Here is an 18727-nt window from a genome sequence, read left to right as displayed (position 1 = left end):
TAAGAATCAGAGGTTTGCCTATTGACTAACCCCCTTAACAACCAAGACAAATTCTCACCTGCAAAACATCCCGTCAATACTGGTGGTTAGATGAGTGGCTGTTAGCGGGTCTTTGGTCAAACTCAACTTCTGGCTGTATTGATGCATTTTGTAGTGTTCCAGCCGTCGGAACGGCTTGTCCGAAGACAGCACCACTTCGCGGCAACTCTCCAGATTGCAATGATAGTGTTTCTCCTTGTTTTGGTAGACACAAGCCTGGTCCTCGCATGGCTCATTCAGTTCAGAGATCGAAAAGAAGTTGTCTGGAAAACACAAAAACTCGCCGTTAATCAGGAAATTCATTCAGTTCCCCCCGCTGTGCTTACCAGTGATTATTTCCTGCTGCTCGTGGTTCCTCGAGTGCTCCTTGGTGGAGTCCTTGCTGGTTAGGATCAGCTCGCAGTTATCCTGGATGCAGTGGAAGTGCTCCTGAAAGTTGTAGTCGCAGTTTTGCTTGAAGTTGCACTGCTGGCCCTCGTTGACAATTTGGCAATATTTCCTCCAAAAGTCCTCTGAAGTGAACGTGTCTTCCTGGGCAGCGAAATTTGAGGCCTCACTAGCACTCAAGTCCATTGCCAAGGCGCCTGAAAATTCGCTTTGCTTAGCAGATGCATCCGCGTGTTCCTGAAGGAAAATACCTTCGGATTCGTCATTGTAGCTCGAAGGAGAGTTGCGGTCGCTTAAACTCTCCGTGTTGGAGATATTGGACATGTTCGACATGGAGTTTTGCTGATTGTAGAAATTCGCCATGTCGATTTGGGCCTCGTAGTCTCTGGCCAGTGGATTGAAGGAACTCATGTGAGCGGCCGGCGTTGTGGCAAGGCCTCCCTCGGCCAAAGTCTTCATCATGCTCTGAGCCAGTTTGTATTTCCTAAAAAACCGTCCAAAGTCCAGCAAGTTTTATATATTTCCAGTAGATCGCACCCACCTATACGCCAGCTCGCTATCCTTCCTCTCATGCTTCCGCTTATGGGAGAAAAGCTGCCCCGAACTGTGCAACACATACGAGCATTGCGGCCGGATGCAATGGATGTGATTACACACTTTAGAAAAGCGGCAATTCTCGAACGGGCAAATTTCGTTTTTCATGAATTTCTTAAACCCATCCCTGGACAGTTGCTCGTCTTTGATATGATAGGACTTGTGTTTTTCTACGGAATTGGAAATTTTGTAGGGCCAGTTTGGGGGCAAAACCACCATCAACTCACCCATATCGGACTTGTTTTTGAAGGTGAATCGACATCCGGTTCTTCTGCAATGGAAGTGGGTGGTTCTCTGACCGAAGAATGCACAGTACGAAGCTCCACATTCTTCGGTAGCTCTATATCTGATGGACGAAAAGTGTTTTTCAACGAACAGCTTTCGGATTAAAACTATATAAGATTTGAGGCATTTTAAGCGGGTTCAGTGCTTATACTTTGTATGTTTTTGGCTTAAATCTCCATAACGAAATTCGTTATTGTTGCAGTTCTGTGCAATTTATACTCGATCATCATTAGGAAAATTAAATCACTCCTTAATACTTAAATAAAATAATAATTAAAGTTTTGTGATAATCTTTACATTCCAAGGAAATCAAGTGAATTGCAATGCGGTTGCTGATTGTTTAGTAAATCCGTATTCAATAAAAATATTTGTCCTCGAAAACCGTCCGGTTTATCGATATGAATCAGGTAGAGTGCATTTTTTTAGTTTGAGGTTAAAGCTACCTAAATACATTATTTTCGTGTCTTCACTGTACAGGGTAAAAAAATACTATTATTGTGCTCCACCTAGTCCATCCCTGTTGACCAACTTTTTTTGTTTTTTTTAACGTCCCCTGTACAAATCCGAGAGCATGCCCACATATTCTGGGACACCCTGTATGTCCTGTATGTATATCTGTTACACCTCTTTAATTATGGTGGAAAAGTGAAAGTTTTTGGAATCATATAAAACATCTGATAAATTTTTAGAACAATAATAGTCAATTTTAGAACTAACTGGGACTCTTTTTAAGGATAAAAACTGTTTAGAGACTGACGGACTAGGCCTGGGTAACACTATATTGAGTTGCGCTTTTGAGTTGTTGCCGCTCTCTGAGTTAATGAGCTATAACTCATCGGAGAATGAGTCATAACTCATTTATTAAAGCAGATTAACGCTGTACGAAACCCTAGACTGGAATTTTAACATTCGGAGTATCGTTTTTCCAGCAACAGAACTGAGTTACTGAGTACCAAGCCATTTGAACCGCATTGTTCCAACACCCGAGTTATACACTGAGTTACCTTTTCTGTAAAAACGATTGCTTAAAATTGTGGTTTTTCTGGTTTTTTGTATAAAAGAGAAAAACCGGAAATTTTGAAGAACTTTAAAAATCTTCAGAGCGATGAGGTTTTCAATGAGTTCCAAATAGTTGATCGTATGCCTTTGCTTTCTCTCTCTCTGATCGTTTTTTTTTTAAACAAAAAAAAACAGAACTTTAGATTTTGTCCCAAATTCAAAGGTAAAACGGGTATTCGAAAAAGACACCAAATGAAGGAAAAGAAGACTTCGATTCAAAAATCTTCAGTTTGCCACAGTTCAGAAAGAGTTTTGTTTAGAAATATTGACCCAAAAGTGAAGAAACCAGAATTAAAGATAACTAAATTATTCACAGCCATTCGAAGTTGGCGAATTTTCCAAATAATTGATTAAAAGTTTCGAAAAATATTTTTACCAAAAAAACCAGAAAAAATGATTAAGGTTTTGTCCAAAATTTGAAGATAGAAAAGTAGTTAAAAAATCTTCGCCAAGCGGGTAAGGAGGGGCTTGTTCCAATAGAATGTATTTGATAATTTTTCACAGAAAATACCTGAATATTGTCAGTGTTTGCTTGTTGAGCAAGAAAAACTTTGCTAAAACTGGAAAAACTTGAAATTCAAAATAAACTTTAACATTCTTGGTTTCGACGAGCGTAGCGAATTTTCCAAATTAATTTTTGTAAACTTTTGCTCTCTGGTCGTTTTTTCAAGATAATCTTAATTACTTTCAGATTTTTTTTCACGTTTTGTATCAAATTTGAAGCTCTAAAGGGTTTTCTAAAATCTCCTGCATAGCGATGCATGAGGCCAATTTTCCAACAAAATTAAGTCGTTTTTGGCCGAAAAGACCCCATGGTTGTCGGAAAAGAAGAAAAGCTTCAGAATTTTTTTTCAGAAAACCTTAGTAAGTTTCCGGAAAAAATGGGAAAACTTATTTTCGTTTTTGTCCCGAATTCAATGCTGAAAAAGGTTTTTGTAAAATTCCTTCAGCTATAAATTCATCTTGTAATTTTTCGCGTAAAATACGTCCAGAGTGTCAGTATTTTTAAGTAAAACTCAAAATAGAGCGTTTTTAAGTATAAAGTAAAGTAAAAAACAAATTCAATCAAAACTGAAAATCCACAGTTTTTAAACCAACTCTACAGTCTTCAGAGGGATGGGGTGATGAGTTTTTATAAACTTTCTGTTATATTCTGTATGTCTTGATTCTGTTCGCTTTTTAATAAAAAAATTAGTTGATTTTTGTCCTAAATTTGCAGCTGGAAAATGATTTCAATACTTTGTCCGAAACCACGAAGGAGTCGAGTGATGTAATTAAATTTATTTTAAAATTTTTCGCGGCAAATATTCTTAGATTGTCAGTATCTTTACGTGAATCATTAGAAAATTGAGCGATTAGAAGAAACAGTAACTTTGCTAAAACTGGAAAATTCTAAAATTTCGAAAAAACTGAAAATATTGTTAATAAATTGCCCTTAATATAAATCGAAGAACAATTTAACAAAAAAAATCAATTTTTTGACAGCAATGAAACTGAGTTACTGCGCCAAAGTTGGCGCACAAAACAAGTTGCGCAGCACTGCGCCAAGTCCAAAAAATTTACTGAGTTACCCGATGGACACTCGTGATGAGCAAAGGAAAACGGTTCAATTTTCTTGTCACATTTAAGGACTACGAGTACAGAGTTAGTCAGGTTCAAATCGCATTATCTTTTGCAAGATATGAGAATCTCGTCCCAAACCCGCTATCCAAACTAGGGCTCGGAATTTTTTAAAATCTGATATTGGAATATTCATTTAGTGGTTTATTCGAATAGTAAAATTATTCGAATACTCGAATTTCTAACGAATATTCGAATAATCGAGTATTCGAATATTCAAGTATTCGAATATTCGAGTATTTCTATTCGTATTCGTTAGATATTCGAGTGTTCATTTTCCGTTCACCGTTTTCCAAGAAGAAAAATCGTTATTTCATATCATTTTTGGCAACTAGCCGCAACGGATAAAAAACTGCCTTTGTCGGCACTAAGTGCACATAAAGATATTTGCACCTTGTGAGTTTGATAATGTTGGAGTATTCGATTATTCGAGTATTCAAGTATTCGAATATTCGGATATTCGAGTTATGACTACACATAATTATTCGCTTTTCGAATATTCGAATATTCGAATACTCGAATTATTTGAGTTTGATTCCGAGCCCTAATCCAAACATCCTTATTGTAGAGCTCAATGTTCGCTTTTTCACCCAATTTGCATATACACAGAGTCTGAAATTTGACATACCTTTGAAATCCTTCTTGCATAATAGCGCTGTCCTTGCGATGATAGTTGCTGTGCATCTGCACATCACTGGTCGATATGTATACTTTATCACAGTTTTCCTGAATGCAGTGATAGTGCGTTTGCTTCTTGTTGTGTGTGCAGTTCGAAAATTTGTCGCTACAATCGTCCAGCGGGCTGTAGCGCATGAAACCGTGCTGCAACGATTCATCGCGCTTCTTGTGCCACTTGAAATGCCGGATCATCTCCTCCTTCTTGATGAAGACCCGGGAGTTGCAGTCGAGACAGTGGAAATGTTCTCTGAAACGGAGTTTTTGATTATTTGAAAATATTCGACTAGAACTACACCATTCACCTGTAGTTGAGATCTTTGCAATACGTGCTGCCACATTCGACGCTGGAGGCGAATTTTTTTACGTACTTCGAATAGTCCACTTGCGAAGACTTGTTGATGAGCATCCCGGATGAGGACAGACTGTCGCGCGGCTGCAACGACGTGGACATCGACTGCTGCATCATCGCTGAAAAAAAAACCATCAGCTCATTTCGTTTATTCCAGAATAAAAAGGAAATCTTCCACTAAAAACTCACAACCCGTATACATATAGATACAAAACCGATGAACGTGAAGAGAAAGAAAACTCCACCGAAACCGAATGCTGGTGCCCCCATAATATATGATTCAACCTCTTAATACTTTAAAAAAGGGTGCGTCAAATTTGAAGGGTTAAAATTTGATAGTCTGTGTTTTTAATAATGCTGAGGGTGCGCGTGTATGGACCAAATACTAATTTTAGATTTCGCTGAAAGCTTATTCCACGTTCAAGCGGCTACGCTGAGTGAATCCGAAAAAGGATGATGATTTTCTGCACTATTGCCCCATTGTCATAATATTTTTGGAATACGATACAGATGGCCATGTTTCACTACCACTGGGCCGCCGTTTTGAGCGCAATTGGCTTAATGGGGCCCCGCAAGGGACTCACATTTTTATATAAATCGAATTGTCTCTTTGCCGCCATTCAGTTCGAGTGCACGGAAAAATCGAATTTACTTACGTTAACAAAGACACTGCTTCTAATTTGCGCAAATCCCCTGTATTACACATGACAATTAAATGTTTAAAGTAACAATGTTTCTTTCATAGGGTGCGTTTGCCCCTAAGAAACTTTTTTGCCTCCGAGTGTAGCGACATTTGGAATGATTCCTTTTCTTCCTCTATCAATGCAGGTCAAAAATTTATATTTGAGTGAAACGCCTCAGGCTCACCTCCGGTTCTTCAGATATCGACTGTAAAAGCGATTTTCACGCGCTAAGATTCTCCGGTGTCATTTCTAATTTATCAAGATAATAAAAAACCAGCACTTAGCTAGTAATTAGATGCAAACATAATAAATAACTTGAACAGCACGTAAAAAAACTGTTATTTTCAGTTGTTGTAGAATGTATGGCACAACAGTTTCCAGGCCACCGTGTATAAAACAAAGGAAAACGTCTACTAATCAAGCTGTAAAATATGTGTAAATTTTTTTTATTATCAGCATTCATTAAATTTCAATAATCGCCAATCAAAATCACATAAATTTATAATAATGTAACACTTCGTAGGCCTGAAAGACCAGTTTTTTAGAGCGACAGCTTGTGGAGTTTTTCACTTGTAATGCCTTATAACGTAGTCTTTTATGGTCACTAGAGGCTTTTCTCACATGCTGAATGTGTGGCATTTATGTTGCCAGAACCCATAATATAACAATACGGTTATGATCAAAATGGATTGCTATTTCGCATTGAAACGCACGACAATATTTAAGAAATACTTTTAGACTTTCAATCGCTTTCAATTTTTCTGTCCAAGTTTACTTGAAAATATTTTGTATTTGCTCTAAAATGCACTTTGCTTTCTATTTATATTTAATCCAAATCCCAATTTTTGCTTATTATGTTGGCGCTTATTTTTATTCATAAAATGTATTAAACAACTAATTGAAAATTGTCATGTTTTTGCTAAGGCAATTTTGGGGGCTAAAGTAAACTGCCTCCTAAATTGCGCTGTTAACGAAAGTTTAAAAATTTTCACAAACAAATTTTGGATTCAAATTTTTTATTGAAATAATCCTTTTTACTTAATCAGCGCCGTCTCTGTAGTTAAACAAAAATAACTTTACTTAAAAACGTGATGCATTCAGCACGTCAAGGTTCACAGTTTGACGGAGTTTTTAATGTTAATATTCGAAAATTGCGCATTTTATTCAAAAAAAGCCTACAAAGTTCTAAAAAATTTCAATATTATTTTGAGAATAAGTACACTCAATCGGATTCATTGGCTTCTTATGGCGCAAGTTTTCAATCGAACTTCAATAGACATGGATTGATTTGAACCATGGGCAATAATGGATTGATTAAGTATTTCCAGGCTTCAATTTAGTTTTCATTATAATTTTTGTCGTTAGTTTTGGCGGGGCAAAATAGCACAAAAAATAACTTAATTCAACAGAAATTCCTGGGTTCCAGTCAATTTTATTGTTTACCATTTAAAATATTACAAAAACGTTTCGGTATTTTTCTCCTCCATCATCAGTTTGTATGTATGGTTGTTTCTACCTTCACATTTGGCCATTGAAAAAAAAAGTTTTATTTTTTATTTTTTTGAAGGTAGAAACAACCATACATACAAACTGATGATGGTGGAGAAAAACACCGAAAGGTTTTTGTAATATTTTAAATGGTAAACAATAAAATTGACTGTAACCCAGGAATTTCTTTTGAAATAAGTTGAAATACAGTCAGCAAAATACACACAAAAATTAACGGTTAAAAAAACATAATTAACATAAAATTGAGGCCTGAAATGTTTTAATCAAGCCATTTTGTTCACCGCCATTATGCATCATCATACTAAATCTTTCATGTCGAATTGGTTCGACAAAATTGTTTCAATGTTTGTTCAATTGCATTTTAATATACATGGATAGAACGGTGATTTTTTTGCACAAACTATTGACTCAGCTGTTACGCATTTCTTCGCTAATTTTTGCACAAAATTGTGTTACTGGCCCCGAACAATTTATAATCCCTAATTAATTCAACCCTTCTCGTTTTCGGGCATAATACCGGCCGAAGCAAAAAACGTCCTAATCCGGTCGATCTTTTTAAATCAGCCCCCTTTGCCCGATTTTGCACACGTGCATTCACATAACACAATTACTTTATAAAAATGTACCAAAATAATGGGGTCTAAAATTACCGAATCTTATAAAAGAAAAGCCGGGCCTTTGAAAAGCGTTCCTTATTTATCTTTTAACCCTTTTTTAAAATCGGAATACATAAAGCTTCCAGCTTGGATTTTTACAGCGGACCAAACGAACCGTTTTCCATTAGATTAAAGTGGGTTAGTTCGCAAATCTCATGGGCCAATTAGAGCCGATTTGTGTTCTTTTCTTTTATCATGTTTCCAAAGAGTTTTTGATCAGATGCATGTTAGAATGGAAGCCATTATTTCATATAAAAGGGGAGACTTTTAATATCATTGACCGAACATTAGCAATTTGGTTCACAGTTGCATTTTCATATACATAATACAGAAAAATCCATCTCCAGCATGCTTTTAGGATAAGTTTGGTTTGAATTTGAAAATTTACTCGCAACGTGATGGTCGAAACATGGTTTTTAAATGCAAATGAGTAGAAATCGAGGCGATTTCCTTATGGTCCCGGTAAAACATTTGTAATATATTCGGTGGATTAAGCAGATTAAAATAATTCGCCATGAAACATCAAATAAATCTTCGAAAACCACAAAATACTTAAAACGTTTCCGAGAACAATGCACATTATTTTTGAGCACTGAAGCTGGTTTATTAGAAGCAATTTAACCAATCAGAATCCATCCAGCAACAATTGGTGGATAAAAACGATCTAAATGGGCGACGAATGGGCCATTTCCCTCTTTCTAGTGACGCATATGCAAATGCACTCTATCAGCGTAATAACCTTTATAAATACAAAATTTTATGAATAGTTAAAAAGCCTAAATTGGTTAAATTGACCCTCAATTGTCGTGAGATATACGGATTCTCTCCGCGCGACTCTATTGGCTCTAATTTGTCGTGATTACGTCTAAACGACTGGACACAAACGAATAAAATCGAGACGACGGGACAAGAATAAGCGAAGACAAATAAAACTGAAAAAATATCGGGCGACCGACTGAGAAATTGAGAAATTATCCGAAAACCCAAAAACATAATCGTATCAAGCAAATTAAAATCTAACAATTCAAAATACATATAATAGATGCACAGCCTGCTGCCGTTAAAGAGGTGTAATGAACTGTGTCAGACATTAACATTCCTATCCAGGGCAAGTGTATATAAAACATACAGGATGTCTGGTTTATACGAAATTTATCTTTTTAATTTCCCCAACTTCAAACCGGCAGTGTTCTGTTCCCTTACCAAAACTTCGGTTCTTATGGAATCATAAAATACGACGAGTTTGATATGCATTTGGTTTGGCGTTTCTGGTTTTCGTTTCAGCTGGAGGTTTTTCACCTCCATATGGGATTTTTGACGAATTGTAGACGTGGGCAGCGATGACATTTTGTTGCTAGTTTAGTAGAAAAATAATAAATTCTCTCTCTTTGCTAGAACAGACGAAGCGTCAAAGCACTTAAACATGATTGATGTATTTTGGAAGCATCATTAAACGATCACCTTTTTTTTAAATTACGCTTTTTAATAAAAACCAGTTCCTGAACAAATCGGGTTTTTCTATTATTCAAAGCAGATAATGAACTTTATAGTGTTTTCCCCAGAATCGGGCTTCGCAAATAATCTTGCGGTTTTCATTGCCTTTATTATTTCAATTTGCACAACAAATGCAGATAATTTCTGGAAAAATTCATTATTTGCATTCAATGGTTTAAAACGCGGATATTTACATGATATGCAGATTTTTACTCATTTCGGTCAGTTCTTCAATTTGAGTCGCTATTTGTTCGCAATACCTGAAACTTTCAGCTAAAATCGCACCGGCTTGGCGATCGTGCTGCTTGAAAATAATCCATGATATTAATGTGTAAGAAAACACACGTTTTATTTTGTCTGCCCGACGGTTTTCTAACCTTTTCCTGATATTTCTAATTAGATTTCCAGGCAGCGGCGGTCTTTCTAATTAAAGACGCACAGAATAGAAATAATAGCCAAGCCATTTGCCAAGTTTCCTCGATTTTTCCAAATCGAAATGTTAAATTTTTGGCTTAGACGCAGAAATTTAGTCGATCGAAAAATAACTCTTTTCGCGACACGAAACAGATCGCTTATAGCGGAAATTTGCCAACCATCGATTGAATAAACGACAAAACCAAAAAAAAACTTCCATGTAATATTTGAAAATGTGCGTTATTGCAGTTTATGCCAAATTCATTTTACGTATTAGTCGGTTTTGAATCGATTTTTCACTTTTCTAGTTTATTTTACATTTTTTGCAGTGTCAGTTTGCTTCTGGCGCAAACAGAAATACGATTTGTATTAAGGCAAAATGCGCAATGAGCCGTAGAAAAATGCGAATAATATTATATAAACTAAAATACACGTTCTGTTACTATATCCTCTCTTTAATTGCCAAAATTAAGCTTTTAAGCTGAAAAACTAACCCGAATTACACACTTTTCGATTAGTTTTGCACAGGGAAGGTCTAACCCCTTATAAAAGCGTCTCTTGTGCTGAATCTTTCGGGTACGACACTGGTAGGGCGCCAGAAACAGCGAATCGAACTGGCAACAGTGTATTACAGCGTTTCAACCAGTGTCGTGCCCGAAGATGTGTCGATTGTGAAGTCAACACTGGAACAAACGCAAGGAGACGCTGTTGCCTAATTGGTTTGCTGTTTGTTGCACCCTACCAGGCACAACAAATGCACTTAAAAATGTTTGGACTTTTATTTTTCAAAGTAAACCGAGAAATTCGTCTGTTCGGAAGTTGTGCCGATCACTTCACAACAGACGAATTTCTCGGTTTACTTTGAAAAATAAAAGTCCAAACATTTCTAAGTGCATTTGTTGTGTCTGGTAGGGTGCAACAAACAGCAAACCAATTAGGCAACAGCGTCTTCTTGCGTTTGTTCCAGTGTCGACTTCACAATCGACACATTTATCGACTTATTTCGCAAAATAAAAGTCGAAGCACATTTAAATGCATTTGTTGTGCCGAGTTCTTCGGGCACAACACTGATAGGATGCAATGAACCGCAAATAAAAATGGCAACAGTGTTTTATAGCGTTTCTACCAGTGTGGTGCCCGAAGGGCGCGGCACAACTTCAGAGCAGACGCATTTTGCTATTTTTGTTGCACATTAAAGGTATAAAACTTTAAAATGTTGTGCGAAACCCTTCGGGAAAGGCAATGAATGAAAGAGCAAGAAAAGTGTATTCTTGTGCTCTTATCGGTATCGTGCTTGTATGTCCCGACACAACAAACTAATTTTTTTTTGCATAGTAAATCGAGAAATTTGTCCGAAAATAATTGTGCCTAAATGTAACTAATTCATATTTGCAAAGTTCTGATAAGAATACATGATTGATTTGCTGTTGGCATCGAAAGCGTTTTGAATAATAGTTTGCAAAGTGAATTGAAAAATGTGTCGGTTGCACCGAACCCTTGAAGCACGACACTGGTGAATCCAGAAGGAAACGCTGTTGCCGGTTCGAAGGATTCGGCACAACTTTGGTATCGAAAGTGTTTAGAATATTATTTTGCAACATAAATGTGCACAGACAAACAGCGAATTAAATCGGCATTTCAACCAGTGTCTGAAGGGCAACCGTCACATTTTTCGGTTTAGTTTGCAGATTAAAGTTGTGTTGAATCCGTCGGACCCGCACTGGTAGGACGCAATAAAAATCAGTGTTTCCCATGAATCCTAATCTACGGTTTGAGTTTCTTTGGATGGATCGGGAAAAAACCGCTTTAAACTCTTAAGCGTTATCGGCAATTTTCCAAAGAAAAGCACTAAAACCGCAGATATAATTGTCGAAACAAAGGCCACCTTCAAATAAATGGCTCATGCTGTTTTAAAGGTGTCTGGGCACCGATTGCCTTCCAATGCATGAAAGCACGTAAAGAGAATATTTCATATTTTCGCGGAAAGCTCGCCGTTTATTTCGGCTCTTTGCCCGTGGAAGGAAGTGCGGATCATCGACGTCCACACCGTAAACATGTTTCATGAAGAAAAATCAATCAACTGAGATTTAGTTTGCGATCATCCGGTGAATCGTACATTGTAAAGTGCCACATTGAAACAAACTAATAAGAAAACCTGCCAGGATAGAAAAATCGGGGATTTACGATTCGTTTTTTTAACGCACGCATAAAGTATAAACTTTGGCGTTGCACAAAAATCTAGCCAGACCTCGTAAAATTAAATTGTAAATCTTGACGTTTATGTCCCTATACGGGCGCGATGATTCCTTTCCAGTTATCTCGGTTTTAACGAAAAATTTTACTGTGGATTTTATTGCTGATCATTTACATTGTCGGCATTTTTCCTGGATTTCATTCAACGCAACAACCAGATTATCGAATGAATCCTAATTCAGGATGGGAAAATTTCCATTTCCGTTATGTAACGCACAAAGGCCCGTCGAGGAATTTTGTTTTTTGCATTCTTTTCCAAGCTGAATCGCTGCATTTATTTAGTTTTTGGCACAAACCATTTTGAAAATCATTTCAAACCTGTCGCTGACGTTCACAATTAATTATTTGCGTTGCAATGATTAGCGAATGGGAATGTTACTCGTTCGGTATTTAAACAGTTCTTCTTTCGCGTTTCAACGCATACGACGCAAGTTTTCCCCACTTGATTTTCACAATAGAAATTCCTCGATTTCCAGTCACATCAAATTCATTCGATTGCAATTAGAAAATGCTCTGGTCAATGTTCAAATGAAAATTCGAGCTTTTGAGAATCGAGTATTAACGAGGAAATATAGGAAGTGATATTAACGGTTGAGACTTTAGGCATTTAACACTTAACACAAACGTACTATTTGCGGTTTATTACTTATTTATATTATTATTTTTTCATTTATGCACTTCATTTAACCCATTCTTCTCCAACATGATAAGTTATTTAAACATTCCCCAAACTTGTTGTTTTGGAACCTTCTCGACCAGTCACAGTTTTTGAAGCTTTCGAAAGAAAATTAAACCATCTATTTTACTCGGACATTTGTTCAGGCTGCTTTTGAGCTTCACGCAATAAGAAAATCGAAATGAAAGGTAGTTAATCATGAAGGAATAATGATTATTGTTAGCGATTGTGAACATTTATTGGCTTAACACCCAGATTTAAATTTAAAAGGCTGCTCAGGTCGGATTTTTGGCAACTGATTTTATTTTATATTATTGGTGCTTTTGATCACTGATTAGCTAAACAGTGCAGAATTTAATAAACCGGAATTTATTGCAGATTTATTTTTTGTTTCAGCACACAAAATTAAGTGTGGTTTTGCTCCGATTTAAGCCCGCGCACTAGTTGATGAGGAAACCGATTTTGTTCAACTGTTTGTGCGTTTTCCGCCCAACTAAATCAAATAGATGCAATTAATTAACGACATGGTGAAACAAAAGAGGATCTACATTCGCGCCCATATCGTTTGCATCGAGACAGGCCAGTCACGGCCAACTGCACGAAACAAATGAACAAAAGCCTTTTCCGCAATTGCACTTTTCGCATTATTTTCGAAGACTTTCCGAATTTATTTTATCGTTGTCAACTTATGCGCCTGATAAATGGCTTTCGAGCAGGGATAAAATTAAACAACATCGGCCAACATGTGTTCGGAAAACTGGAACCACGAGTTAAGTGAGTGAGTAAGTAAGCAAGTAAGTAGACGGTGTAAATAACTTTGGCTAATAGACGCGTTTGATGGCATTTATTTCGGAAATTGGGACACATCATGGCAACGTGAAATCCCCAGAAGCGAATTGGTAGATACCAATCAAACATTTTCAGCATCCACTTTCCAGAATGCTCCCAAGTACAGATGCTCATAACTAATAATAAATCTTTCAGTTTTCCGGGTGTTTTTTTGTTGTTTCTCTCTGATAGTTTACAGCGGATTTCGCAGGTATTTTAAGGACAAAAAACCCATATGGGCAAAACCTGACTTCTCGAGCTGCAGGGTGTCACAAGATTAACTTTATCTTTGGTTTTTTAGGGCAATTTAAATTGCATCCCCTTTGAAGAGCCATAACTTTTTCATGCTTGCCTGCAGCACAGTAGTAGCAAGAAAATCATTTCCTCTAACATTTCTGCGTAAAAAACATATTCTAATCAAAAGTTGCTACGAAAAACCGTTTCCGAGGGATTTTGATTTAAAATAATCGGAACGTGTGTTGTAAATAAAATAAAACTATTTTATAAACTACCTTCTTTTATAACTAAAGTTTGCCAGTTTTTTCAAATATTTGCAAAATATTACTATTTAACGGAACGTGAGATTCGTATTTTGGACAAGTTTAAAATCACCTTTTGAAAAAAACACGTGCGTCGACTACTTTAAACCAAAATATCTCCAAAACGGTTGTTCGCAGCCACTTTTGGTAAGAATCCGGTTTTTATGTAAAAATAATAGAGAAATAAATTTTCTGGCTAACCAATCTGACACGTACGAAAGTTATGACTCTTTAAAGGGGAAAAAAATTGTAGATAGCGCTCTCTACATGCGGCAGCAGCACAACGTTCAAATGTAAGTTTCTCATGTTAAAAAACCTCTAGATACCAAGTTTCGTTCGAAAATCGACAGCATATACAGGGTGATTCAACATTGGCGTCATTCCTTTTAAGGGGTGATAGAGGCTCCCTTGGGGAGTACGAGAAAAATATTCAAAATTTTCTAGAAGATATTAACAGTTGAAGATCGAATTTCAACGTTGTTATTAAGCATTATTTTGAAATTGTTCCATGTTTAATTGGTAGCATATTGGAATACTTAAGCATTCAAAAAGAAAAATTACCATCTTTGCTTCAAATTACGAAAAATTTTTATATCAAAAAAGTTCTCGTCTACAATTTTTTGATGAAAAGGCACAGCGGCAATGATGTTTTTGTCATCTACAGGTAGTTACAGGTAGGCAGCTTTGTCAATAATAATTGACACTTGTATTTTATTTGATCAATGAGACATAACCTTTAACAGGTGGTTTTGGATGACAGTTGTCATTTGCCCCAAAAGCAAGATGTTTTTTGTCATTAACAGATAGTTACAGGTGGATAGCCCTTGTCAATAATAACAATAATTTGTCAGACTGTGACTTATTTCGAAGCCACACTTTCACGAATTTGCGGATATGCGCTTAGTTCAATTAATTTCTTTTACTATTTTTTTCTGTACTCCTATAACAGCGCCAGACAACACCTCCAGAGGAATGACGCCAATTTTCAATCACCCTGTATATAAAAAATTACTTAGAAACAAAGCGAATTTTTCAACACCCAGTAGCTCGATAAGCAGACTTTTTGAAAAAACACCCGGTATACTAATTGATGTCAACAACCTCAAAATTGCAAAAAATGATAGAAAGCAAAACACTATTCCACCTTTATAGACTTCAAACACCCTGTATATTACAATTACTCCATGTTTTAAGTACATACCTGAAAAATTTACAGAGCCTGATTTATCAAGAGCCATTCGATTCTATCACCGACTGCGTCATCGACCAGATGTTTAATATAGTTTGAGAAAAAAAATAAAACGAAGGGTCAAATTTTTAATTCAATTTCAGACACACACAGGCATTCGAATTACCCGAGCTCGATAGGCGTACAAAAGGGCCTTTATGCGCTACCCGGCATACGGACGAAACTCCAATAAAATCTTAACTCTTTTCTCTCGTTTGTAAAGCCTTTATGTTTGTACAAGTGTGTTTTCAGAATATGTGGACATGGGTTCGACGATTCTAATTCTAAAATCCCGCGATTTTATTTAAAAGCACGTCCACGCTTCAATGATGGCATGCTTTTTGTATGGGTACTTTGATGAAGGAGCTTTTTTTTTCGAAATAAAATTGAATTACAACAATACCTCGTACACGTCGCGCCTTGAATACGGGCCAATGATTTTGTTTTACGCTGTATTTGAATATAATATGAGAAGGATCTTGATTCAATTTTGAACGATGCTTCCGGTTTCCACCAATAGAATGAATGGCTTTTCTTGCTTGGAAGCATTTCAGTTTGCTTATACTTTATGCAATTTATTTCGTCACTGAGATAATTCTTTAACTCAAATGTTCGTTGGTCCTTCGAACGGGATGGAAAATTTTATTTCTTTTCAAAAATTATCTGTTCTTAAGTAAACTGATGATTCCAGTCCATCCTGCCAAAAAAGTTTGCAAGTTGAAAATTACCATCCCGTTCGAAGGACCAAAGTAACTTTGACTATCGACCTTTGACGACTTTGATTCACCTGACTCTCTTTTAAGAAACTTGCCAACGTTTCTTTCGTTCTTCGGACGAGATGGAAATTTTTAAATTGCCAAATTTGTTAGCAAAACAGACTGACGATAACTGGCATCATCACTTGGTTTAAACTGAAAAGTTTGCATTTTGAAAATTTCCATCTCGTTCGAAGGACCAAACACAGCTTTGAGCTGATTGTAAGCATTTTCAAGTGTTCTTGTAAGTTTTGTCCACTAAAAGCTCTAACTCTGGTTTCTAGCCAAACGGCTAAACGTTCTTCCGTTCCACCAGGAGAATGAAATTTTCAAATTGCAAAAGTTTATGGAAATAATCAGTTAATTCGCTTTCAAGTGTCTTATTTTGTTGATTCTCTGAATAGCACTCGCTTAACTAACTTACTTTGCTCGGTCGAATACGATGCGAAATTTCAAACTTAAAACTATTTTGCAAAAATCGACTAAAATTTCCAATTTAATAATTTTTTTCACTTTCTGATTTTATTAGTTTACACAATCACTCGCTCTTAAATCCACTTCAAAAGGGATGGAAAATTTCAGATTGCAAACTTTTCTCCCAGAACGCACTGAAATCAGCAGGTGAAAAACCTTTTCAATTTCAAATTTATATCCCGTTCGAAGGACCATAGGAACTTTGACTATTTCGTCGTTAAGTGCTCTTGAAAATGTTTCATTCTTCTCTCAAGCAACTTTCCAAAATTTTTTGTGTTGTGATTGAGTTAACTAATAAAATGAGAAAGTGAAAAAAAACTTAAATTGGAGATTTTTTTACCTTAACCACTCGCTCTTAATCAACTTCAAATTGCAAACTTCTTTGCCAAAATGAACTGGAATCAGCAAGGCAAAGACGTTGACAACTTGAAATTTCCCATCCCGTTCAAAGGACCAAAGAAAGGCAATTTGGTTATTAAGAGTTCTTGCAAATGTCAATCGCCTTCTTTTTAACCCCCTCTCCCAAACAGATTGCCTAACTTTTATGCCTCTTCGAACAGGATGGATTCAATTTGAAGGTGCAAACTCTTTTGCAAAAATTTCGGCAGAATTTCACTTTATGATTTTATTAGCTCAATCAACAAGTCGCACTTGGAAGGAACTGATAAACTTTCTTCGGTCCTTCCAACGGGATAAGAAATTTCAAATTGCAAGGTTTTTGCACCGATAAATCCAGTCCATTGTGGCGAAAAAATTAGCAATTTGAAATTTCCCATGGCGTTCGAAGGTTAAGGCTGCGTTGTATGAATTAAATTGCCGAACAATTTTTGGTCCTTCAAACCGGCTGGCAATTTTCAAAAAATGCCCACATTCCTCGTAAAATTAACTCAAATTTTTGGATTTACCGCGACATATTTAAATAGACTTTAACCGTTTGATTTTCTAGTGTAGTTCTCACCATGTGGTTAGTGGAAGTTTTAGTAGGTATATTTGCCAAAGAAGCCGCTCCGCGCCCATCAACATACAATGTTTTCTATGGGTTTTATTTGCATTCCGCTGACACAAAAGCCATAGACTTATGTGCATAAGCAATTCGAACAATAATTAGTTTTAAATTTAGCAATAAAATCTTCAAGATTCTTATGAGAGAGAAAACCCATAAAACCGTTTCTGCAAAATCGGTTTTATTGTCCACTTTTCGACTTTATTGGCGTTTCGATTGTTAACTGTGTGCTGTCGCTTTTAACGTTTTACCAAGAAGCCGCATTTCTAATCGGCCACATCGAGTGTGACACACACAAAGGATTATAGCAAATATAAAAATTGAATTAAGCAAATAATGCGATGGTCTAAATTAACGCTGATTATCGGAATAAAACCTTTTTAATAAAGTGCCGGGCCAGTGGCAATAAAGTCAAATTGATGTGTTTTTAAAGTTGGGCACATCACGAAGAGATGTGGTAAAAAATTTAAATAATAAATTGGGAGTCAGTTTAAGCGAATTAAATCAAATATGTCACAGGCAATTTAAGTCAATTTAGCCGGTTTTTGTGACGGTAGTAAAACAGCGCATTCTTCTCGCTAAATGGAACTTTATTCGGTTTGTTAAGAAAAATCATTGTTTACCTCGTTAAATAAATCTTTTGTATCAATTTAAAGTGATGCAACCACAATAGACGAGGGAATTTACTAGTTGATGTTGTGATGTTTTAACAGTTTTACATTCCTTCTGTACCGAACTTCTGTGTTTGACTTTTACTATTCGATTTATCACTGTCACTGATCAGCTTTTTACAAAATAACAATAAAACGGCGAGAAAATTAACATTTAATTTCTTATTTTCTACTTACCGCTAAGAGGAGATTCCATAGGCGGCGGAGATGAACTTTCAGTCTTGTACAATAAGGAAAACCCCGCACTTCCAGAGAAAAGACCCTGCAAATGAAAACTGGACCTTAACGCGAGAAGCCAATACAAAAATCCACATTTAAAGGAAATCAAGCACTATTAAAACCTTGAAGTCCCGCCAGTCATGCCGAAAGGCCGATTTGAAGAGCCGCAAAGTTTACACGGCTTCCCTGTATTAGCAGCCTCTACAAATAACAAACGCGCTAATGGCTTTTTAAATACCATTCACAAGAACAAGATGTAAAATGTAGTAAAATACGCGTTTTACCCAAGAAAATTAACTGAACAGAACTACAAC

General features: G+C 36.4%; 1 protein-coding gene across 2 annotated transcripts in view; it reads right to left on the bottom strand.

The window, feature by feature from the left end:
* LOC109544039 (zinc finger protein castor homolog 1) overlaps positions 1 to 18727 on the bottom strand; it is a 68163-nt gene that overhangs the window by 8252 nt on the left and 41184 nt on the right. For both annotated transcript variants that reach the window (XM_019914042.2, XM_019914043.2), the window contains exons 5-12: positions 18372 to 18456; positions 4965 to 5130; positions 4613 to 4909; positions 1248 to 1366; positions 968 to 1190; positions 678 to 910; positions 366 to 623; positions 59 to 302 (exon numbers count right to left, since the gene is read on the bottom strand). In XM_019914042.2, the coding sequence (XP_019769601.2) occupies positions 59 to 302; positions 366 to 623; positions 678 to 910; positions 968 to 1190; positions 1248 to 1366; positions 4613 to 4909; positions 4965 to 5130; positions 18372 to 18456 (1625 nt within the window). The remainder of the gene's footprint in view (positions 1 to 58; positions 303 to 365; positions 624 to 677; positions 911 to 967; positions 1191 to 1247; positions 1367 to 4612; positions 4910 to 4964; positions 5131 to 18371; positions 18457 to 18727) is intronic.

The sequence above is a fragment of the Dendroctonus ponderosae genome, unplaced genomic scaffold (genome assembly GCF_020466585.1).
Source record: "Dendroctonus ponderosae isolate FM_Combo_2020 unplaced genomic scaffold, Dpon_F_20191213v2 Dpon_F_20191213_4, whole genome shotgun sequence".
NCBI classification, from domain to species: Eukaryota; Metazoa; Arthropoda; class Insecta; order Coleoptera; family Curculionidae; genus Dendroctonus; species Dendroctonus ponderosae.
Note: the sequence above shows the minus strand (reverse complement) of the source record. Positions and strands in the feature narration are given on the sequence as shown.